At 43.7% G+C, this 24,339-nt stretch overlaps 1 protein-coding gene across 3 annotated transcripts in view; it reads left to right on the forward strand.

The window, feature by feature from the left end:
• Window positions 1-19,407, forward strand: part of NFKB2 (nuclear factor kappa B subunit 2) — a 41,934-nt gene extending 22,527 nt beyond the window's left edge. For all 3 annotated transcript variants that reach the window (XM_032231906.1, XM_032231909.1, XM_032231907.1), the window contains exons 13-23: window positions 4,484-4,669; window positions 6,418-6,559; window positions 7,781-7,895; window positions 9,493-9,700; window positions 11,069-11,238; window positions 13,738-13,840; window positions 16,265-16,497; window positions 17,189-17,267; window positions 18,134-18,306; window positions 19,026-19,137; window positions 19,218-19,407. In XM_032231906.1, coding sequence (XP_032087797.1) covers window positions 4,484-4,669; window positions 6,418-6,559; window positions 7,781-7,895; window positions 9,493-9,700; window positions 11,069-11,238; window positions 13,738-13,840; window positions 16,265-16,497; window positions 17,189-17,267; window positions 18,134-18,306; window positions 19,026-19,137; window positions 19,218-19,354 — 1,658 coding nt within the window. In that variant the 3' untranslated portion in view covers window positions 19,355-19,407. The remainder of the gene's footprint in view (window positions 1-4,483; window positions 4,670-6,417; window positions 6,560-7,780; window positions 7,896-9,492; window positions 9,701-11,068; window positions 11,239-13,737; window positions 13,841-16,264; window positions 16,498-17,188; window positions 17,268-18,133; window positions 18,307-19,025; window positions 19,138-19,217) is intronic.
• Window positions 19,408-24,339: the final 4,932 nt, after the last annotated feature.

A 24,339-nucleotide genomic window follows, 5' to 3' on the forward strand; every position in this document is an offset into this window, starting at 1 on the left:
TAACACTTCGTAGGACTTGGTGGGTTTTAATTTTTTTAATAGTCTGCTGCAATTTAACTTGAAATCAAAGGCTTTTTATTGTCGCTGTGCAAAACACACGTGATGTTCAAACTGTTTTGCACTGGAAACACTCTTTTTAACCTTAAATCTTTACAAAAGTGTTTGTCATGGTTCCAAGTAAGACCCCCCAACAAAATAAGACTCCGAGGCTTGAGTTTCCTCAAAGTTCCATTTTATTAGATATTGGCACATCTGGGAAAACTCAAATCTGAAAGCTTCCAGGTTTTCCCCACCCAACTGAAAGTTCAAGTCCCTGCCCAGCACCTGCATGTCCATCACATGGCCCAATCAGGCACCATCCAAGACTGGAGATGCCTCCCAGTCACCTCATCGCAGCTGCAGGGCCAGGAGTCCATCCTCTTCTTTAAATCATTTAATAAACATTTGTTGCTGCATCTACTGAAGGAAAAGGTTTATGAGCACATGTTGAGGATGAAATACGTAACGTTTTGCAGATCTTAGTGTTGTCTTAAGCTTGTTGTTTCCTTGCAGACATTTCATTACCCAAATTACTCCCTGTTTGATAGAGAATGTCTTGTCCTGCCGATGATGCTGGGGGGGTGTCTGGTTTTCTCTTTGATAATTCCTTATTTACTATATTTTTCAGAGTATAAGATGCTCTGAAGTATAAGACTCACCTAGCTTTTGGGGAGGAAAACAAGGGGGGAAATCTGCTTCTGCCTCCCAGCAATTTGCCTCCTTGCAGCAAACAGCAAACAGTACAAACAATATACACAGTTTGTGATGTTACATTTCAGACTATACTTGTACAGATGCTGTTAAAATTGATGTGGCTTTCTAGAAGTATACATTATTCTCTACTATTTAAAAGAAGATACAATGGCACTGGGCCTCTTCAAATCAACCATTTTTTTAAAAAAGTTTTTTTTTCATTTTGTTGTCTAGAACAATGATAAAGCAGTGTTTAAAAAATAAGTCTAGTAATTTGAACATTCTATGGGCATTTATAATTATTGACTTGGTTTGGTTTGGTTTGGTTTTATTGGACTTCTATGCCGCCCTTCTTCCAAAGGACTCAGGGCGGCGTACAACAAAAAACACATATGACAAAAGTTAAAAAAGATTAAATAAGAAATCCAATAACCTTCAATTGACAATTTAAATCAAATTTAGGATTAAATTAAAATTAACAATTTAAAATTAATTTATTTATTCTATTCAGGCCAGGCTGGCTGGCTTGCTGAAAAAGCCAACCTTTTAAGGCACACCGGAAGGACCGGAGGTCGGGGATTATGCGAAGCTCCAGGGATAGCTCATTCCAAAGGGAAGGCACTCCCACAGAGAAGGCTCTCCCCCTGGGGGTCGCCAGCCGACACTGCCTGGCCGACGGCACCCTGAGGAGTCCAACTCTGTGGGATCGTACTGGACGGTGGGAGGCTACCGGTGGCAGTAGGTGGTCTCGCAAGTACCCTGGGCCTAAGCCATGGAGCACTTTAAAGATCATAATTTACACCTTGAATTGCACCTGGAAAACAACCGGCAACCAGTGCAGGCCACCTAACAGGAGTGTAACATGGGAGCACCTAGGAACCCCCATGACAACCTGTGTGGCCACATTCTCTTCACATGCTCTTCAAGGGCAGACCCATGTAGAGAGAATTACAATAGTCCAGGCGAGAAAGGACAAGGGCGTTAGTGACTGTGCACAGGGCATCCCGATTCAAGAAGGGGCACAACTGGCGTACCAGGCAGACCTGGTAGAACGCTCCCCTGGTCACGGCCATAAGATGTTCTTCTAAACTAAGCCGCGTATCCAGGATGACTCCTAAATTACGGGCCCTCTCTGAGGGAGCTAAAATTTCTCCCCCTATCCTCAAAGATGGTACATGATGCACAAATCGGGATGATGTTGCTGGGGAGGTCTGGTTTTCTCTTTGATAATTCCTTATTTACCATATTTTTCAGAGTATAAGATGCTCCAAAGTATAAGACTCACCTAGCTTTTGGGGAGGAAAACAAGAGGGAAAATCTGCTTCTGCCTCCCAGCAATCTGCCTCCTTGCACAAACAGCAAGTTTCACTTTCAATTTCAGTTTGGGCCTCCCCATGATCTGCTGTTTCAGGCTGCAGAGATTTCCATAGCCTATTACCACCCCATTTTGTCCATATGCTGGAAGGAATTAAATTGCTGGGAGGCAGAAGCCAAAGGTTGGGGGCTGGTGGGTGGGCAGGGCAATATTTGGTGTATAAGACGCACTCAAATTTTTACCCTCTTTTAGGGGGGGGAAGGTGGATCTTATACTCCGAAAAATACAGTAGATATTGTTTTCTGCTTGTTTCTTAGTCTGATGTTTTTTGATGGAGAGGATATGCTCTGGCCTTTTTGTTTCCTTCTTAGCTTTTTTATTCTCTTGAATGGTGGTTAATGTTTTTTATATCCAGTAATAAAAATAAAACAAGAAAAAGAAGAAATCAAAAAAGAAAAAGAAGAAATCAAAGAAGAAACCAGTATGGTTGCAAAAAGAACTCTGATAAATTGAAAGACAAAATAACATAAGTATTAAAAAATGGGGCAAAATGGGACATACACTGTAACAAAGGCAGAGTACCAGCATATCCCTTCTACAAGTGGTTCCTGTCCCGGATTTTTTTCAAATAGCCAGGAAGCTATTTGAGCCTAACTCTATTTTAATCCAGTACTCTTCTCTCCTTGGAAGAGCAGCTTTTCTTGTTCCTCTTAGCGTCACTGATACCTCTTTTAGGTAACAAGGTACCTCTTTATGGTATGTGTGTGAATCAGTGCGTCTGAGTGATTAAGAAAAACTAGTTACTTGCATGTATTTTTAGTTCTCAGCTTGGTATTAAATGACCTCAATTTATTTCTTGGATTTACTAGGACTGTCAGCCCTGGAGGCCATCTTTTCTTTTGGATCTTCAAGGCTGCCATACTTGGTGCTGTGGGAAAATTGGAAGTGAGGGGGGTTTGCATGGAGTTGGTAGAGTTATTTAGCCATAACATTCTTTTCTCTGAGAGTCAAGGATGTTCAGCCTGCAGAGGTGTGACTGGGGGAACAACTCCAGTTGGGACAGGGGATTGATTGGACCGCGTGGGTGCTGGGCAGGGACTTGAACTTTCTTTTAGGTGGGGAAAACCCGGGAGCTTTCAGATTTGGGTTTTCCCAGATGTGCCAATATGACATCTCTAGTAAAATGGAACTTTGAGTAATTTCTAGCCTTGGAGTTTTTTTTTCCGTTAGGGGTGTTATTTGGAACCATGACAATGGCAATCATAAGAACAAAACAGGAGGGGACAAGACTACTGCCCGGAAATCTGTAACTTCTGGAAATTCTTGAGAGACTTTCAAGAATGTAACAAAATGTGTGGGTTCTCAGTCACGCCAACAACTCTAGTTGCACAAGAAAGTAACCAGTCCTTCTAGTTTAATTACCAATCTGAAGTAAATAGAGTACGATAGCTGAATAGTTCAGTCGCAATTACAGTTCCCTCATGAATTGTCATATATTGTGGCCACGGTGCCCTTACAAAGCATGTGATCATTTTACATCTAAACAAAGCTTGCAACAACAACAAAAAAAGAGTTGACTTCTTAGGTAGTACTTACAACAGGGGTGACATTTAAATTCTGGAGAACCGGTAGCAAAAATTTTGAGTAGTTCGGAGAGTGGCAAATACCACCTCTGGCTGTCCCCAGGAGTGGGGCAGGAATAGAGATTTTTGCAGTCTCCTTCCTGTAGGAGTGGGGAGGGAATGGAGATTTTGCGGTATCCTTCCTCCAGGAGTGGGGAGGGAATGGGGATTTTGCAGTATCTTTCCCTCAGGAGTGGGGAGGGAATGGGGATTTTGCAGTATCTTTCCCTCAGGAGTGGGGAGGGAATGGGGATTTTGCAGTATCTTTCCCTCAGGAGTGGGGAGGGAATGGGGATTTTGCAGTATCTTTCCCTCAGGAGTGGGGAGGGAATGGGGATTTTGCAGTATCTTTCCCTCAGGAGTGGGGAGGGAATGGGGATTTTGCAGTATCTTTCCCTCAGGAGTGGGGAGGGAATGGGGATTTTGCAGTATCTTTCCCTCAGGAGTGGGGAGGGAATGGAGATTTTGCGGTATCCTTCCTCCAGGAGTGGGGAGGGAATAGGGATTTTGCAGTATCTTTCCCTCAGGAGTGGGGAGGGAATGGGAATTTTGCAGTATTTTCCCCCCAGGAGTGGGGAGGGAATGGGGATTTTGCAGTATCCTTCCCCTGGAGTGGGGAGGGAATGGAGAATTTGCAGTATCCTTCCCGTGCCACACCCACCAAGCCATGTCCACAGAACCTGTAGTAAAAAAAAAATGAATTTCGCCACTGACTTACAGCAACAACCAATATAGTTATGAACAGTTAAAATGTTTCTTTTTAGACACATAGTCTAAATTGCATGTCATTTTTTTTTTTGTTCTGCCATTCTAGCTGGTAGTCCCTGGTATTCTTCAGGATACAGTTCATATAACAACAGCATCTACCTATCTGGATCGCATTCTATGGGCAACTATCAGGGTGGAAGAGGTATCCAGATGCCCAGAGCTTCTAGACCGGAAGATAGCGAACATCATTCTTCAGAAGATGGCAGTGATTATATTGAACTACTGCAGCATGGTATGGCTGGGGAGATAAGCAAAAACTGTTTTTTTCTGTGGTTGAGAAGCATCCTGAATGTAATTTTCATGGTTGAGTGCTTACTATTACGTATTTCTAAAGGTAAAGGTGTCCCCTGCCCAATTCTGTGTGACTCTAGGGGGCAGTCTCATCTCCATTTCTTTGTTGAGAGAGACAGCGTTGTCTTCTGAGATGATTTGACCAGTGTGACTATATGAACGTGAGGGTCATTAAGCAGAGCACAGGATCAGCTGCCCTGGGTGTCCCACCCCTGAGGCACCTTGTACTACAATATTTGCCCTTCGGGTCTCTGCGGTCCTTCAGCTTCTTTCCCATCCAGCAAACAAGGACAAATTAGGCTGGCTGGAGTTTGCAACCTCCAGCAAGCAAGGCAGGGGTGAAATCAACTTACCTTTGCTACCAATTTGCAAAAAAAAACCCTCATAAATTGCAGTCATGTGACTACATGATGCTGCAAATGGTCATAAATGAAGACCAGTTGTTGAGTGCCCAAAATGTGATCATGAGATGTTGGTGTGTGAGAGTGTGAATCAGAACTTCAAATCCGGGTCATAAATATCTCTAAAAAGTCCTATCATAACTTTGAATAGTTACTAAGTGACTAGTCCTAAATCGAAGACTACCTGTACCAACTACAATTAACTGGAAACTAGTAGTATAGCACCGGCTTTTGCAACATCAGCCGAACGTTTGGAAAACTAAACTACTCAAATCTGCTGACATGCCCATGCTGCTGCCATAACCAACTGATCTCGGATCGGGCATTTGGAAGTTGACTTGGATCAAAGTACCATATTTTTTAGAGTATAAGACGCACCTTAGTTTTAGGAAAGAAACTAGAGGGAAAAAATTCTGCCTACCAGGTATTCATCTGGCTAGCATCCTTAGTTTGGTCAGCTTCAGCACATAGGTTTGCTGGTTTTGAGCGCATGGGGTGCATGGGGATAAAAAACAGCTTCTAAAGCACAGCCGATTGTCAGAGGGAGCAGCAATGAGAAAAGCAGGCAAAGCATGGAAGATCGCTTCTCTCGTCAGCACCTCATTAGGGCTGAATAAAAGCTTCAAAAAAGCTACATTCAGAGTATAAGACGCACCCAAATTTTTTTGGGGGGGAGTGTGTCTTATACTCTAAAAAATACGGTAATCCATCCAATATTACCTACTTTGAAGGACAGGCACATTGAGATATTTTCCGTTATGTACTATCAGCATACAAAACTGTTGTTTGACTCCGGTAAATTGGATATCATTCTCTTTTTAAGAAAAAAGGGAATAGGGAGATGGAGTTGCAGCGAAGAATTGAGCAATGAATGGAGATGAATTATAAACAGAAAATGTTAGGGCTTGCACTGCTTATTTTAATCGGTTCCACCACAAAACCACAAAGCCCTTATCTGCACCGACATAACCACGGAGGGCAAATCCGCGCCTTCCGAAGCACTCAGCACCCTAAACCTAACCCTAAACCTAACCCTAACCCTAAACCTAAACCTAACCCTAAAGTAAACCCCTAAACCTAATCCTAACCCTTACCTTAATTTAAATAGGCTTTCTGCTGCCGCGCTGTTTTAAAGAGCTCTTCTGTCACCGCGCTGTTGTCGCGGCGGTGATGACGTCGCGGTGATGACGTCGCGGCTTTAGCGACGCGGTTTTATCACCACTATTTTGACGAGCGTGGTTTTGTTGTGCCACGATTTTAATCGTCCGTCTTTCCCTGTTTTTCCTAGCTCAGGAATGCAGTTCTTGGATGTTAATGGTAGCTCGACGCAGTGCCCAGGCTCTTTTGGATTATGCAGTTACTGGTGACCCACGTATGTTGTTGGCAGTCCAAAGACACTTAGCTGCTTCTCAGGATGAAAATGGAGATACGTAAGTATCTTTTGGAAAGGTCAGAGTTCCCAATCTGAGGTCATTTGCAGGGAACTAGTCGTCAAATGTCTTGACACTATTCTAGTATTTTCCTCATTATGGGGATATTCTTTCAGGGCAAATTTATGTCAGCTCTGTACAGGGCGGAGCATAACCTTTTCCTAGGGGGTCACAGCAAGATCGACAGCAGTTTACAACTTCCGCGACACCTCATTTTAAAGCCCATAAAAAACTGAATTGAATGAGCTATTAAATGTTAAATTTGCTTTAAGAATGGCTGGAAAATTCGATTCGGAAGAACAAAGGATCATTGACAGAATAAAATGCATTGCCTTTCGAGAGGCTCGCGATGCTGGAGCCAGATCTCAATTCGCCAGATCTCAATCCGGCAGAGAACATTGGGGCCATAATTAAGGATGAAGTGGAAGCTCTGATGATTCAGGAGCAAGGTCAAAATCGATATTCGGTTGAAACTTTGAGAATGAATTTGGAAACTGTGTTGAAAAATCTGGAAAATCGAACGGAACTGTTTGAAGATTTGTTGTGTTCTTATCCACCTCGTTTGAATGCTGTTCGAAGGGCTAATGGTGGTCATACTGATTATTAAATCGTGTCAATAAACTCAGTTTTTGATGGGCTTTCGAATGGTGTATGAATTATTTGTGTTGTTATTACAAGTGTTGCTGTGACCCCCTAGGAAAAGGTTATGCCCCGCCCTGTACTAAAGTCCCGTTTTTGGCCTCCACGCATCCCGTTTTTGGCCTCTGTGTGCCCCGTTTTAGGCCTCTGCATGTCTTATTTTCAGCCTCTCTGCATGCTGTTTTTGGCCTCCTATTTGTATTCTGTTCTAATTCTATTCTAATTCTATTTCTATTCTAATTCTATTTCTATTCTATTTCTATTCTATTTCTATTCTAATTCTATTTCTATTCTAATTCTATTTCTATTCTAATTCTATTCTAATTCTATTTCTATTCTTATTTCTATTCGTATTCTATTTCTATTCTACTCTACTCTGTATTCTGTTCTATTCTTAACTATTTTATTCTATTCTCTGTTATATAGGAATTGCCAGGGAACCCCAGAACACAGTTTGCGGGCAAATTGCTTCCAATTTGCCCGCTTTAGGGGTTGCAATTCTAATTTCTGGTTGTTGACTTGTATTGCTGTTAATTATCGGCTACATCTCCTTGTTCTTACCTCCATGTTTTTCCCCCACAGGCCTTTGCACTTGGCTATTATTCACGAGCAGACAACTGTGATTATGCAACTGGTCCAGGTGGCTGTGAGCATTCCTAATCAACAGATCATCAACATCCCAAATCACTTACAGCAGGTATAATAGGTAGTGTCTCAAATTCAGTGGCAACGCATTTGTGGTGAGAGACGGATGTGCATGAACACAGGGGAGATCTGATCAGGGGGTATACTTGCATTCACTTGAACGTAAGTACAGGTAGCCCAACATTTCTGTTGCTGACTGAAACATTTATTAAGTGAATTTTGCCCCGTTTTATGACTTTTCTTGCCACAATTGTTAAGTGAATCACTGCGGTTATTTAGTAAGATGGTGGTTAAGCGTATCTGGCTTCCTCACTGACTTTGCTTGTCAGAAAGGTCGCAAGATGAGTATGAGCCACGGTGGCGCAGTGGTTAGAGTGCAGTACTGCAGGCTACTTCTGCTGACTGCGGGCTGCCTGCAATTTGGCAGTTCGAATCTCACCAGGCTCAGGGTTGATTCAGCCTTCCATCCTTCCGAGGTGGGTAAAATGAGGACCCAGATTGTTGAGGGCAAATAGGCTGACTCTGTAAACTGTTTAGAGAGGGCTATAAAGGATTGTAAAGTGATAGATAAGTCTAAGTGCTATTGCTATTGCTATTACTATTACTAAAAGGTGATCGTATGAGCCCGGGATGCTGCAACCATCATAAATATGAGTCCAAGCATCCACATTTTGATCATGTTACCATGGGGATGGTAATTATGAAAAATGGTCCTAGGTCACTTTTGTCAGTGCCATTGTAACTTTGAACTGTCACTGAATGAACTATTGTAAGTCGAGGACTACCTGTACACCTCTGTGTAGCTTGATTTCTAGATTGTGCGTACGGTTAAATTTGTAGTTGAAAATATAAATCACAAGTAGAAATTCTCTTTGGAGAAAATAGCAATAGCCCTTAGACTTATATACTGTTTTGCAGTGCTTTTACAGCTCTGTCTAAACGGTTTACAGAGTCAGCCTATTGCCCCCAACAATCTGGGTCCTCATTTTACCCACCTCGGAAGAATGGAAGGCTGAGTCAACCTTGAGCCTGGTGAGATTTGAACTTCAGCTATCAGTCAGCAGACGTAGCCTGCAGTACTGCACTCTAACCACTGCGCCACCTTGGCTCGTAGGTAGGTAGGTAGGTAGGTAGGTAGGTAGGTAGGTAGCAATAGCAGTAGCCCTTAGACTTAAAGACTGCTTAACAGTGCCCTACAGCCTTCTCTAAGCGGTTTATAGAGTCAGCCTATTGTCCCCAACACTTTGGGTCCTCATTTTACCAACCTCGAAAGGATGGAAGGCTGAGTCAACCTTGAGTCTGGTGAGATTTGAACTGCAGCTAGCAATCAGCAGAAGTAGCCTGCAGTACTGCACTCTAACCACTGCGCCACCTTGGCTCGTAGGTAGGTAGGTAGGTAGCAATAGCAGTAGCCCTTAGACTTAAAGACCGCTTAACAGTGCCCTACAGCCTTCTCTAAGCGGTTTATAGAGTCAGCCTATTGTCCCCAACACTTTGGGTCCTCATTTTACCAACCTCGAAAGGATGGAAGGCTGAGTCAACCTTGAGCCTGGTGAGATTTGAACTGCAGCTAGCAGTCAGCAGAAGTAGCCTGCAGTACTGCACTCTAATCTTGATGGAACTTGGTTCTGACCCATTTTTTTTCTTAGACCCCGTTACATCTGGCTGTGATCACCCATCAGCCCAGGGTGGCTGGTTTCTTACTTCAGGCTGGAGCAGATCCCACATTGCTGGATCGATATGGCAACTCGGTCGTGCATTTGGCTGTCCATTTGGACGATGAAGAGATGTTGAAGACTCTCCTCTGTCATCTGGGCCCCCAGATTCTCCCCCTTCTTGAGATACCTAACTATCTTGGTGAGTAATGTGGGAATTGTAAAAACTCTCTTGTCACAGGATCATGGAAATCAAATTTGGATGTTGAAGGAGGGGTGACTGTGATTGTGGTCATAAGTCAAGGACTACCTGTACTATGCTATCGTATTTTTCAGAGTATAAGAAACACCTTTTTACCCCCTAAAATAGGATGAAAATTTGGGTGCGTCCTATACACTGAATATAGCCCCACTCACCCACCAGCCCCAACCTTTTGGCCTCTGCCTCCCAGCAGTTTACCTCCTTGCAGCAAACAGGGAAAATGGAGCTTGCAGCAATAGGCTATAGCAATCCCTGCAGCCTGAAACAGCTGGCAATGGGGAGGCCCCTGCTGAAATTGGAAGTGAAACTTGCTGTTTGCTCCACGAGGCAAATTGCTGGGAGGCAGAGGCAGATTTTTTTTTCTTGTGCTAATCAGGCTGTTTGCTGCAAGGAGGTAAGTCAATAACTATAAATGCCTATAGAATGTTCAAATTATTAGACTTATTTTTTAAAGTCTGCTTTATTATTGTTCTAGACAGCTTAACAAAATGAAGAAGCTTTTTTAAAATAAATGCTGGATCTGAAGAGGCCCAGTGCTATTGTATCTTCTTTTAAATAACAGAGAATAACATATACTTCCAGAAATCCACATCAATTTTAACAGCATGTGTACAAGTATAGTCTGATATGTAACACTAGTGTATATCGTCTGTACTGTTTGCTGTTTGTTGCAAGTGGGCAAATTGCTAGGAGGCAGAGGCAGATTTTTTCCCCTTGTTTTCCTCCCCAAAAGTTAGGTGTGTCTTACACTTCGGAGCATCTTATACTCTAAAAAAATGCAGAGGTGCTACTGCAGAGGTGTCAAACTCGATTTCATTGAGGGCCGCATCAGGGTTGTGTTTTACCTCGGGGGGTGGGGGGGTCGCCAACATGACATCACTCATGTCAGGGGGATCACCTATGGTGGCCCGAGTGCTGTGCCAGTGAAAAGAGGCTCCTGAGCTCCATTTTCAGCTGCGGCGGCCTCCTGCAACCCTCCTCCAGTGAAAATGGAACTCGGGAGGGCTGCACATGACCCTTGCAAGCTCCATTTTCGTTGGCAAAGGCACTGCGGGGCGGTCCGCTGTTTCCAGGGTGACCCAGTGGGCCAGATCTAAGCATCCCACAGGCCGCATCTGCCCCTCCCCGGCCCTTGCGTTTGACACCCCTGATCTACTGTATAATTCAGCATCTCAATCTGGAGCTATAAAAAGTCCTCTATCATACTTGATGCTTCAGTCCTGGTTTGGGCTTGCAGGATGAGTCTCCCCGTCCTGCTGCAAGAAGTATAGTCTCATTTTTCAATTACATTTACTCCTGTTGCTTCAGGTTTTTTTCCTGTGCATCTTGCTGTGAAGTGCGCAAAATCAGCCTCTCTTGAGTTGCTAGTTAACAAAGGAGCGAATGTGAACGCAACAGAATGGCAGAGTGGACGGACGCCTTTACATTTAGCTGTTGAAATGGATAATCTTAACATGGCTGCATGTTTGATAAAGAAGGTGAGTGTGGGGGGCAACGCTAATGATGCATAGATCTGTTACAGTACAGAAAGGTTACTATGAACAAATGGTAGTCCAGCTGGGAACAGGATAGATTTTATAGTTGGTACTTTATAATGCTGGAAAATTACAGAATGCACTGTTCTGACCTAGGCTCCCCCGTGTCACAATAAACCCCTTTTATTTAATTTAAAGTGAATTCCTCTTCAGCAAAGTCTTTCCTCTCCCACAGTCTTTCAAGATAGTTCACAGTTACTGACCTTTATCAGGCTTGGAGAGTGGCCAGGCCGATATCTTTCAGATGCCGCAATACTTGGCAAGAATGCAGGAATGAGCTAACTGTCTTCTGAAAACTCCCCTCCTCTTTCGCTCATCTTTTAATCCCTATGCGAGGGCTATTCACTGTCCACCTATGGCCTTACTCCCAAGTCGACCCCTGTTCCCTAGCAACTCTGCGCATGCGCATATCAGGAACAGGCTCCAGCTGTTCGTCTACCTCACTGATGTCTGACTTTGAAGGCAGCTGATAACTGTCAGATGGCCCTGGTCCCATCTTTGCCTCCAACGCAGAGCCCTCATCAGCCTTCCCCAGACTCCAGGACTGACCCATGTTCCTCCCAACCTCCTCACTGAGTCTGCCACCAGCTCCGCTGGCCACTGGCGGGCCACAACAGAAATCATGAAAAACATCAAATATTGCCTCTCCTGAATTTCTGCTGATTTTCCCTTTCATGTAAATCTAAGTCCTCCTAGAAGACATCCAAGGTCTGTGCCTTTACTCCCGAGTCGACCCCTGTTCCTTAATTGTTCCCTTCTCCTCAGAACTCTGGACAGGCTCCAGCTGTTCATCTATCTCACTGATGTATGATTCTGAAGGCAGCTGATAACTGTCAGATGGCCCTGGCTCCTTCTCTGCCTCCCACACAAAACCCTCATCAGAACCTTCCCCAGACTCCAGGACTGGCCCATGTTTCTCCTCGACCTCCTCACTGTCTGATTCTGCTACCAGCTTCTCTGGCAGATCAAAACATACAGAAAGGTTGCTATGAATAAATGGTAATCCAGCTGGGAACAAGATAGATTTTATAGCTGCTTCTTTGTAATGCTGGAAAATTAGAGAATTCGCTAGTAGAGTTTGCCCTGGTTTCTTGTATCCTCCCAGACCATTTATAAGTAACTATTTATAAATAGATAAACAAACCATTCCTGTTCATATCAGAAAGACATAGCATAACATAACATAACAACAATAATGTAAAATACAACGTATGGTATTTTTTGAAGTATAAGACGCACCGGAGTATAAGACACACCAAGATTTTGAAGAGGAAAACAAGAAAAAAAAACAGTTTTGGGGCTCCGTGTGTCCGGTTTTTGCACTCCCCAGCCCCCAGGAGCACTCTGCAGGCCTCCCAAACCCTCTGTGCCTCCCATTTTTGTGAAAAAAGAGGCTTGTTTTTGGCCTCTCAAACCCTCCACGCATCCCGTTTTTGCCCTCCCAAACCCCCAGAAGCCATCTGCAGGCCTCCCAAATCTTTTGTGCACCCTGTTTTTGCTAAAAACGGGCCCATTTTTCGCACAAATGACATGCGTGGGGCAGGGTTTGGGAAGCTTTGCTGAAGATTGCTCAGTTAATAAGGATGGAAACTAATGTAGCAAACAATTTTTTGAAATTTATGTACAGTTATAACAACACACACTAAACATAATTGGACTTGCGATAGGTTTCTTAGTGATGACATTTGTATTTGTTAAAATATTATTTTGGCTTCATTCGGTATTGCAATTATTAAAAAGAGATAAAGGAAATAAGCTGGCATCTGTGAGATAAGCTGTTAACTATTAATTAGCATATCCGTTTCCCGTCTGCTACCCTCTAGTTAGGTTTTATTATTAGTGTCTGTTATTTATTGCTAAATAAATAAAAGGGGTATTTAAGGGATGTGGTGGCTCAGTGGCTAAGACACTGAGCTTGTCGATCAGAAAGTCGACAGTTCGGCGATTCAAATCTCTAGCGCCGCGTAACAGAGTGAGTTTCCGCTACTTGTCCTAGCTTCTGCCAACCTAGCAGTTCGAAAGCAGATAAAAATGCAAGTAGAAAAATAGGAACCACCTTTGGTGGGAAGGTAACAGTGTTCCATGTGCCTTCAGTGTTTAGTCATGCTGGCCACATGACCACAGAGACGTCTTCAGACAGCGCTGGCTCTTCAGCTTTAAACGGAGATGAGCACCACCCCCTAGAATCAGGAACGACTAGCACATGTGTGCATGGGAAACCTTTACCTATTTATTGCTGGCTGGAAGTAGTGAAATCTGAAATCCTATTTGGAAATGGTAGACATTCTGAGAGTGGAAATTGTATGTACAAGACATGGGTTGTAAATGCAACCCATACAATAGGCTGCATTTGCTTTGAATCTTGGAATCTAAATCCTTTTGCACAGATAGGAAAGGTTGTCTTTTATCTTTCACTCATTCTGTATCTCTTTCCCCCCCAAGCTGGGAGCTGATGTAAATGCTCAGACGTCTGCTGGAAATACACCCCTTCACTTAGCAGCAGGTTTGGGTTCTCCAATCCTTACGAAGATGCTAATCAGTGCAGGTAATGAATATCTTCCATACATCCTGAGTAATTTAGCTTCCTCTGAGAAATGGTGGGTTTGTTTGGAGAAAGGGAGGGGAACACCTCTTCTTCTTCTTCGGCATTTTGCTTTGCCGTCTTAAACCGTCTTCACATTTTGAAAGCAGGAATTACTGAAATTTTAAATTTCACATTCTGATACTTTTGTTTCTTACTGTTAATTTCCATCTTACCACATCAATCTCATCTCTTAAACACCCATGTTATAGTATAATTAATTACTAGTTGATAACCTGGCGTTGCCCGGGTATTTATTTATATGCGGGAAATGTCCAGACCGAACGTAATTTCTAATATTGGATTTTCCCCCTTACCAGAGGGAGCCCCCTTGTGAAGTACTGTGAAGCCGTTACCATGGCAACTCCACTGTGCTGTACAGTAGAAGCCATTTTAAGGCACAACAGGCTGTATCTTAACAGAACACACACCCCAAGGGGTTTTAGGGTGTCTTACCCCTACAGTATTTGTTTCCAGAGAGTAAGTCATCGAGACAAGAAAGTGCTCTAGACATTCCAGAGTTATGTTGGAACATACACACACACACACACACACACACACACACACAGCCATTTTTATATTTATAAATATTGTTCCAAACTTGTGTTGAAATATAAATGAAAGATAGGATAATGGTGCTGCCTTGATAGTTACGGCTGCTGTAGTTCACAACATTTACGGGAAATCATCTATCTCTGATGTAGGATATACTACCATGCCCAAACATGACTATTGCAATACCTCTGTGGTGACATGATAAAAATTTGCCATACGCTAAATAAATAAATCATTTTGTTCAATGACTTGAGATTCTGGTCACAGTTCTGATCATAAGTCAAGGACTATCTATATATTTCTACCTTAACAGGTGCTCTGATCCTCTAAGACAGCAGTCCCCAGCCTTTGTGGCTTGGAGGGCAAGGGAAAGGGATAGTTCTGTGTGAGCAGCAAGTGCACATGCAGCTTCATTGGCCCGTGCCTGCTGATTGTTCAGCCCGGTTCCAAAAAGGCCACGGCCCAGTAGTGGGCCGCAGCCTGGGAGTTGGGAACCCTGGTCCATTGGATTGTTTGAATACTGTCTGAATTGGAGGAGGGAAGGGGAATCCTGCTTCAAGAGGGGATATTGTGTAGTTCTTGAATTGTATCTTTTTGGATCTGAGAACTACGTTCTTTTGTATAATAGGATTTGTTTCTCCCTTTCCTATTTTTGTCAAGCAGTTTGGGGCTGTTCAATCCAGCTTATTTAGTTGTTTTTATAATTTTATATTGGATTCACATTTTCCTTTGGTTGTTATTCAGCATCCATGAAACAGGATGAATCAGAGGTGGTATTCAGCCGGTTTGGACCGGTTCGCTCGAACTGGTAGTGGAAATCACGAGTGGGTGGAAAGCCCATCCACCCACCTACCCTGGCTCTATGGCATCCTATTTAGGCACATTTTTAATGCTGGGCGCATGCACAGGTGCATGCAGGAGCAAAGCACATGCGTTGAAGTCTGGGTGCATGCACAGAAGGCGAACGTGCAGGATGAACAGGTGGTAACAAAATGTGCAATCCATCACTGGAATGAATGGCTTAATATACACCCATCCTGCTGTGCATTCAATTTCAAATTTACCTTGCGGACTACATTGATTGTAGTAATACTAAAAATATTGGATTAAATTTGTATGCTCCTTGATTCAAAGCAACTCGGAGTATTTAATGATTCTTGATGCCCCAATAAGTTGCGCTACATAACCCTTGATGGAATATGTGATACAGGAAAAAAATGAAGTATTGATTCTTCTTTTTTTTCAAATGAAGATGGAATTAAGAGTGTATTCTAGACACAGGAGATTAAAAAAATGGTTTCAGCAATGTTGATAGCATTGGCCTTTTGAATGATAATCCCCATAGCTGAGGTTTGTCATAATTAGATCTTTCATCTGTAGTTTTGCTTAAAAGTATGTAAATTATCCACTGTCAGGGTTCCAAATAGCATCCAAAATTAAATCAGAATCTGAGGCAAAGGATTCCTCAAAGTTCCAATTTATTCAGAGAGCCATATTGGCATATCAGGGAAACCCTGAATCTGAAAGCTTCCAGGTTTTCCCACCCAGTTGAAAGTTCAACATCCTTCCCTCACACCCACAAGTCCATCACATGGTCCAATCTTCCACTGCCATGCTGGCAGTTCCACCCATCCAGTTCCGGCCAGGTGCAGAGACAAAAGATGACCTTGGCTTTCTAGAAAGAATATTGCTAAGGCTACATATCACTCAACTCTGTATAACCCCCCCCTCCCATTTTCCCACGATAGAAAATGCATAGTAGAAAGTGTGGCAGACCTGAAACGTAAAGGGAAAAGATAGCTTGTAGGTCTGACACTGTTTTTCCTTTCCCAGGAGCAGATATTTTATGTGAAAACGATGAGCCCATTTTAGACCATTCATCCCAACCCAACAGTGACATTGAGCTGGATGAAGAGGAATGGGTCACAGAACTGGGAGAGACTTATGGTGAACTGACCATGCAAGGCCTGGATTATATTCCTGTGTCGGAGAGTGAGCAGCCCAAAACACATGAAACAAATCACGGTCGGGGACATACCCCACTTGATTTGACTTGTAGCCAGAAGGTAGGTCATGGCTGAAGTTGTTCAGTTGATTGTTGAAGCAGTGAAGTATTTCAGTTACTACCCTGTTTCCCCAAAAATAAGACCTCCACGGATAATAAGCCCAATTGGGCTTTTGAGCGCATGCGCTAAAATAATCCCTCCCCCCAAAAGAAGCCCTCCCCAAAAATATTTAAATGCATGTGCAGCCGGTCCCCAACATTTCCTAGGGTGGGGAAAACATGCGTCCCACATGCACCTGTCATCCATGCGGAACGGCCTTGTGAAGGCCATTCCCGCAAACCTTAGCTCCCACGCCCCTTTTCTTAGTGGTGGCCACAAAGAGCGGCAGGCCCTCCGACGCTAGGACTGGCAAGAGTGTGCCAGAAATAGAGATAGAACTTCCGGCCCTCTCTGGATCAGGTGATCTGCAGGCTGCAGGCCGAGTTAAAGGGCCTCCTGCACCTCAAAAATAGGTCAAGCACTTATTTTGTTTGGGGGGGGGTCAAAAGAAAATAAGACAATCTTATTTTCGGGAAAACATGGTACTCACATCTGTTAAGACCTTCTCATTTGCTCTTCATGTGTTTTTTACATTACATTTATGGTAAAATGGACCTATATATACTGTTGCAGTTCCCCCATGAAAGATAGTCTCCATTTACTAAAAGGTAACCTAGTAGAAATATTTCAGATCCAGTTTCTTTCTTCATAGGTAAGAGAGATACTACTACAAGCTTTAAAACAGGATGTTGGAGAGAAGCAGGCTGGTATTTCTTTTGCATCTAACCAAGGTGGGTAAATCTGGCAAACTCCCACTACAAACTAATCAACTTGCCTGACTTGATGTGTGCAAAGTCATTTTGGGTACCTACTTGCTTCTGACTATGGAGAGGGCACTGTTCTATTTTGGACGTATGTGTTGCGCCTGCCAGCAGAGCTGGCAGCAGAGTCAGACAGTGAGGAGGTTGGGGAGGACCATGGGCCAATCCTGGAGGCTGGGAAAGGCTTGGATGAAGGCTCTGCATCGGAGGCAAAGACGGGGGCCAAGGCCATCTGGCAGTGATCAGGTGCCTATGGAGCTAGACAGCAGTGAGGCAGAGGAACAGCTGGAGCCTGTTCCCAGTGTGCGCATGCACAGAGCTGCCAGAAGAAAAGAACAACTCAGAAATCAGGGTAACTTGGGAGTAAAGCCACAGGTGGAAAGTGATTGGCCCCTCCCATGGGAAATAAAAGAGGAGCAAAAGGGGAGTGGGCTTTTGCAGGAAACAATCCATTAGGTCGCTAGATTCGTTTCAGGAGTGTGAAGATCTGTCCATGAATCTCAGAGATTCTGTGCCCAGTCTTTCCTTGCATAGCACCTCATTTGGAAAATATTTACATGGCAGCTTTCCAAGATAGATAAGGTTTGTAGTCATAAATATTCCTTTGAAAGACTGTTTGCCAGGCCTTGCTAAATGTGAATGAGAGGAATTCACATTCGTCTAATAAAAGATTTTGTCGGGAGCGGGACTCTGCCTCGTGCTTTTTGGGGAAGCCTAGGTCAGAACAATATCCTCCTGCATAAAAATGCAGGGTAAGACTAGCAGTATTTCTGATATATATATTTTTTGCAAATAAATAACTCTCATTCTCCACCTCCAATCTCTCGTTGTGTCAGGGAACATCCTGCTTTTGAATAACGATGTTCTTCAGAGACTAGAGACACTCCTAAACCAGGGCTGCCAAGGGGCAAATTGGACAGAATTGGCCAAGAAATTAGGTCTTGGCAGTTTAGTGGAGATGTACAAAGACACCGTTTCCCCCAGCAGAAGACTTCTACTCAGCTATGAGGTCAGTCATTATCCTCTCACACATTCCTCTGTCAACCCATTCTTGAGTTTCCCTTTAATGTTAAGACAAGGATGATTTAGGGACACGATGGCTCAGTGGCTAAGATGCTGAACTTGTCGATCAGAAAGGTCGGTGGTTCGAATCCCTAGCGTCATGTAATGGAGTGAGCTCCCGTTACTTGTCCCAGTTTCTGCCAAACCTAGCAGTTCGAAAGCATGTAAAAAAAGCAAATAGAAAAATAGGGGCCACCTTTGGTGGGAAGGTAACAGCATTCCCTGCTCCCTCGGCATTTAGTCATACCGGCCACATGACCATGGAAACAGACAGTGCTTGCTCTTTGGCTTTGAAATGGAGGTGAGCACTGCCCCCTAGAGTCAGGAACGACTAGCACATATGTGCCAGGGGCACCTTTACCTAATGATGATTTAATAGCTGACCAGCTGCTATAAGGCTGTAAACTGAGATGAAGCAATGAGAATGAGTCAGTGGGGTTATCACTTTAAGAGGCTGTCTATATAAGAGAGGCTCTGTGAAGGCGGTTTCTCTCTCCATGTGTGGTTCCATGTTATAGTTGAAGATTAATAGATTGCCTTGTGTATGCCTTGTAGATAAACCACTGTTTGAAAGACAAAACCTCTGTGCACTGTATTTTGCTCCCGGGTTGTCTCAAAATAGTAGTACACTGCATATTCTGAAATTTAATTTCTCATTTTTCTCAGGTTGCAGGTGGCAGCGTTGAAGGCCTGTTGGAAGCACTTGGCTCCATGGGACTGACAGAAGGTGTGAGTTTACTACAGAGATTAGAGCCTTTTGACAAGCTACAGAGTGCAGGTAACAATACAGAGTACACGTAAGGCCGCAAGTGAACTGTAAAAGTAAAAGATAGTGATAACCTTTTCTCTCTACCTCAGAGCTGAAGGAAGACAGTGCTTATGGTAGTCAATCGGTGGAAGCAGAACCTGCAGCCTTATCTGGGAAATTGCAACCTGCCCCATTGCTGGAGCCACCTTCTCCCTTGCCTCACAAACAGCAGGAGCAAGTGCACTGACACGAGATGTTCACCAGGAGAAAACAAGTATCGGTTGGTTACGCATGTGCCTCTCAAAGAGTCCAGGATGCTGTCATCAGTGAGAATTGCTGTACAGTCTGGGTCACCCCCGTTTTTCATGGCCGGTCTGCTGCCTGTATCAGCCAAAGCCCCATAAATGTGGAGAAATGTGGTTGTATAGTCCAATATCAAGCTCTGATCCGGGCCTCACATTCTAGAACAGGGGTCGGCAACCTTAAACACTCAAAAAGTGCCATTTGGACCTGTTCCCCACATAAAAGAAAACACCGGGAACCACAAAACCCTTCCTGTGCCTGGCTGTTTCCTGAGCGGCCACAAAACTAGCATATGTAGTTGAATTAAACATTCGGTTTTCTTCTGGAACTTTTCTTGATTTATCCATGGTTGGCCTTTTGGGGGTTAAAAAGCTCAATAAATTGTGTGCCAGTGGATGTCACACGTTGGTGGCTGTGATGCATAGTTTGAGCAACAGGGAGCCACAGCAGAGGGATGAAAGAGCCGCAGGTTGCTGACCCCTGTTCTAGAATGTTTTAATTATGGTTCCCCTTCCTCTTACAGTGAGGATTTGTTTGACAATGAAAGCTGCTTGGGGCGGGGGGATTAATTTACAGAGTGGGATATTATAAATTAGTTTAACCATTCTCTTGACTACAATTTTAATAACTATTAGAACATGCCACTGTTCATGAGAATGCTTTTGTCAGCAGTGTCTGTACACCCTGCCCATTTTTTGGTCCCAGATAACTGCTTCCTTTTACATTCCTTATTCGAAGAACTTATAAAGCCCTTCATGGTATTGGATCTGGGTACTTGAGAGACCGCCTGCTGCCAATTACCTCCCACAGACCCATTAGATCTCACAGGGTTGGCCTCCTCCGGGTGCCATCTACCAGCCAATGCCACCTGGCTATTACCTGGGGGAGGGCCTTCTCTGTGGCAGCTCCGGCCCTCTGGAATGAACTCCCTGCAGGGATTCGGACCCTCACCTCTCTCCAGGCCTTCCAAAAAGCCGTCAAAACCTGGCTTTGCCGGCAGGCCTGGGGGTGATGGGTTCCCTCCCCTCTCGACATGTATGGTTGTGCGACTGTTGTTTACTTTTATTATTTGTATTTTGTCTTTTTATGTTCCCCTTTTTCCCCCTTGAATTGTTCGCCGCCCTGAGTCCTCCCGGAGAAGGGCGGCATACAAATAATAAAATACAAATACAAGTCTTCTACTGCAGAATGCATTTGATGAGGGGGATAACTCAGTTTACTATTTATTGTTGATTTAGGCTGCCCTGGGTTGTGTGCCACTTAGGTAGCTATATAAATGGATTACATAAAATAAACTTTGTTTTTATAGTGTTTCAATGATTAATTCTCCCAATAAGAATAAACTCACTATCCTTGCTAATTAAAGCACAGTTTGAAATAACTATTTTTAATTTTAAATCTCTTTTGGCATATGAATTTCCTTTATTCATAAAATTATAAATTTCATGGCCCAGGAGGGAGGGGAAAATAACCAAAATTGCTTAAGATCTCTTTGTGTGTGTGTATTGCTCAAGGAGGTTTTCTTTAGCCATGATTTGATCTGGGAAAGGAAAAGTTACAAAGAGCAATATGTTGCAGCAATAACAACACCACCACCAAAGTGAAATGTGTTAGCATTTAAAAAGTTTTAGTCAAAGGTTCATCCTGTATTGGCTTTATAATGTAGAGTTGCAAAACTTCCTCATACCTGTGTGCCTTTAAAATGTGGCTGAAATGAACATAAGATTGTAGATTAGTGAAGGTGAATGCCACTTTCTTGTATTAATAACATTGTGTGTGACTAATCAACATGTAAAGTCAGATTAAAATAAGATGTATGAAAATAATTGTACGTTACTTAGCATGCAGAATCAGATTTCCTGTGCTGAATAAAAATTTTCTACCTCTCTTGCTTAAATGTATTTTTTTCACTCTTCACCAAAATGCTTCAGCCTAGTCTAATGTAGAAAATTCTTTTTCCTCACCTTAGTTTTAATTATATTGCTTCAGTTGGCTGTTTTCTACCATTAATTTCTTAACTTCCTTTACCTTTGTTCCTTGCAAAGTCACTATAAACCAGGGGCAAAACCTACTTACCTTCGCTACCGTTTTGCAAATGTGGGTGCACATGCCACCTCTGCACATGTGCAGAGCATCAAAAACGATAAAAATGGACATGGTGGGCGGAGCCTGCTACTGAGCACCCCTGCAAAGGTAAGTAGAAGAGCAAGGGGAGGAATCCGCTGTGCCACACGATTTAGATTAGCTAGAGAGCAGGAAATCCTGCTTTCTAGCTAATATTAATCATGCATCACAGCTGATCATTGGAAATACCAATTCGCCCAAACAGAACGTTGGTCCTTACCTGAATGGGAGGGGCTAAGCATGAGATATCAACACAGCCTGATTGGTCCAGAGACTGAGGGAAATTCTTTGCCATGCCTCCTCCTTCCCTTGGTTCCCCAGTTTCCGTAAGGGTGTGGAAAGGCAGTCCACCTGAAAGGTACAATTGAAACAACCAGGGCACCCCCAGCCCTTCACCTGACTGACTACGTCTTGCTAGGGAGGGATGTAACCCCTCCCACATCCACACAGGAAATTAACGCTCAGGTAAGGACCAACATTCTTTTTCCAATATGAGATGTGGGAGGGGCTATGCATGGGATGTCGTCCCTAGGGAGGGAAACCTAGGACGTAGAAGCTGTGGTGGCTACTACCTGTTGGAGAACCCTGCGACCAAAAGACGGCTCAGCGGATGTGAAGGCATCCAGCTGGTAATGGCGAATAAATGGCAACAGGGCAGACCGCAGGGCCAGCCTGCAAATGTCCTCAAACGAAGCCCTAGTTGAACGGGGGCTGTTGAATTGTCCAGCCCCACCCTAGGTTGTGATTGTTGTTGTAATTTTAAACTGCTGTTTTATTTTTGTATCCCCCTTCCCTTTTTTATTGTAAGCCGCCCGGAGTCTTCCGAGAGTGGGCGGCATACAAAACTAATAAACTAAACTAACTAAACTAGTTGACCACGCTGCTGTTGCCACGCTCCACGTGGAGTGGGCAGTAATCCCTAGGGGAGGGGCCTAACCCAAAACTTCGTAACCATGGCAATGGCCTGTGTAATCCACCTCCCGATGGCTGAAGGGGTAACTCTAGCTTTCAAGGTAGCAGGTAGGAAAGACACAACACCTCAGACCTGCGGGTCGAGGCTGTGCCCTGGAAGTAGATCCAAAGCGCCTGTGAGGGGGACTGGGCCTGCACCACAGTGTCATCAAGGTAGCATTGGAGCCTCACTGGAATAGACCAGTGGTTCCCAAACTTGGCAACTTTAAGACTTGTGGACTTCAACTCCCAGAATTGGTGGCTGGAGAATTCTGGGAGTTGAAGTCCACAAGTCTTAAAGTTGCCAAGTTTGGGAACCACTGGAATAGACCGTAGGTTTCCTCAAGCAGGAGCCAAAACACAATCTGCTTGGACCAAAGACTGAAGGAAACTGGGGAGCCAAGGGAAGAAGGAGGCATGGTGAAGAATTTCCCTCAGTCTCTGGACCCATCAGGCTGTGTTGATATCCCACGGGTAGCCCCTCCCACATCACACACTGGAAAACGGTAGCATTTTTTTACTAACAGTTTGAGCAAAATGGTCTGAGCCAGTTGCATTTCACCTCTGCTATAAACCTTTTAAAAAGAAGCATCTTCCCTTTCCATTTTCTCTGTGGTTACTATCAATCAAATCTTTATTTGGTTATAGAACAGAAATCACAATTTATTAAAATAAAATGGAAAGTGTGTGTGTGTATGTGTGTGCTGTGCAAAAAGTGTTAGGCAGTTGTGCAAAAATACTGTAAATTAAACCTTTTTGAAATAGAAGTGTTAATAGTTTATTTTTAACAATTAGCTAAATGGAAAATACCAGAAGAGAAATCCAAATCAAATCAATATTTGGGGTGACTATCCTTTGCTTTTAATAACTGCATGAATTCATCTAAGTACACTTGCACACAGTTTTTGAAGAAACTTGGCAAGGTTCCTTCAAGGTTGTTCCAAACATCTTGGAGAACCTAACCACAGATCTATGGATGTAGGCCTGGGGTGTCAAATTCAAGGCCTGCGAGCCAGATCCAGCTCACCAGGTGCTTAGATCTGGCCCTCAGGGCTGCCCTGGAAACACCGAAAGACCAATCAACAGTGCCTCTACCAGCGAAAATGGAGTTGGAAGGACTGCGTGCAGCCCCCGTCCTCAGTTTTAGGCTGCGACGACTTCCTGCAACCCTCTGCCAGCGACAACTGAGCTCCAGAGGACCACGAGCGCTCGGGCCACAAGCCCCCAATACAAATTATGTCAAGCTGGCCATGCCCATCCAGGCCATATCCTCCCGGCCTTACAAGGTCAAATACAACCGTGATGTGGCCCTCAATGAAATCAAGTTTGACACCCCTGGTGTAGGCTGTCAAATTCTTGTGTTTCATCATATAATCTCAAACAGACTTGATGTTGAGGTCAGGACTCTAGAGGGGGACAAAACATTACTTCCAGAACTTCTTGATCTTGTTTACATTGAAGATAGTTAATTACATTGGCTATATGTTTGGAGCCATTGTCCTGCTTTAGAATAAATTTGGGGCCAATCAAACGGCTCCCTGATGGATAAGTGCCTGCCTGTATTTCTCAACATTGAGGACACCATGGATCCTGACTCAATCTCCAACTCCATTTGCAGAAATGCAGCCCCAAACTTGCAAGGAACCTCCACCATGCTTCACTGCTGCCTGCAGATACTCATTGTTATACCGCTCTCCAGCCCTTTAGCAAATAAACTGCCTCCTGCTATAGTCAAATATTTCAAATTTGACTCATCTGTCCAGAGCAGGGTGGATAAAAAATGTTTTTTAACGTTTAAGAAAATGATTTATTTTTATCAAATTTATTTTAATAAAATGCTTTTGGAGTAAAAAT

Source organism: Thamnophis elegans, chromosome 15 (assembly GCF_009769535.1).
Source record: "Thamnophis elegans isolate rThaEle1 chromosome 15, rThaEle1.pri, whole genome shotgun sequence".
Classification (NCBI taxonomy): domain Eukaryota; kingdom Metazoa; phylum Chordata; class Lepidosauria; order Squamata; family Colubridae; genus Thamnophis; species Thamnophis elegans.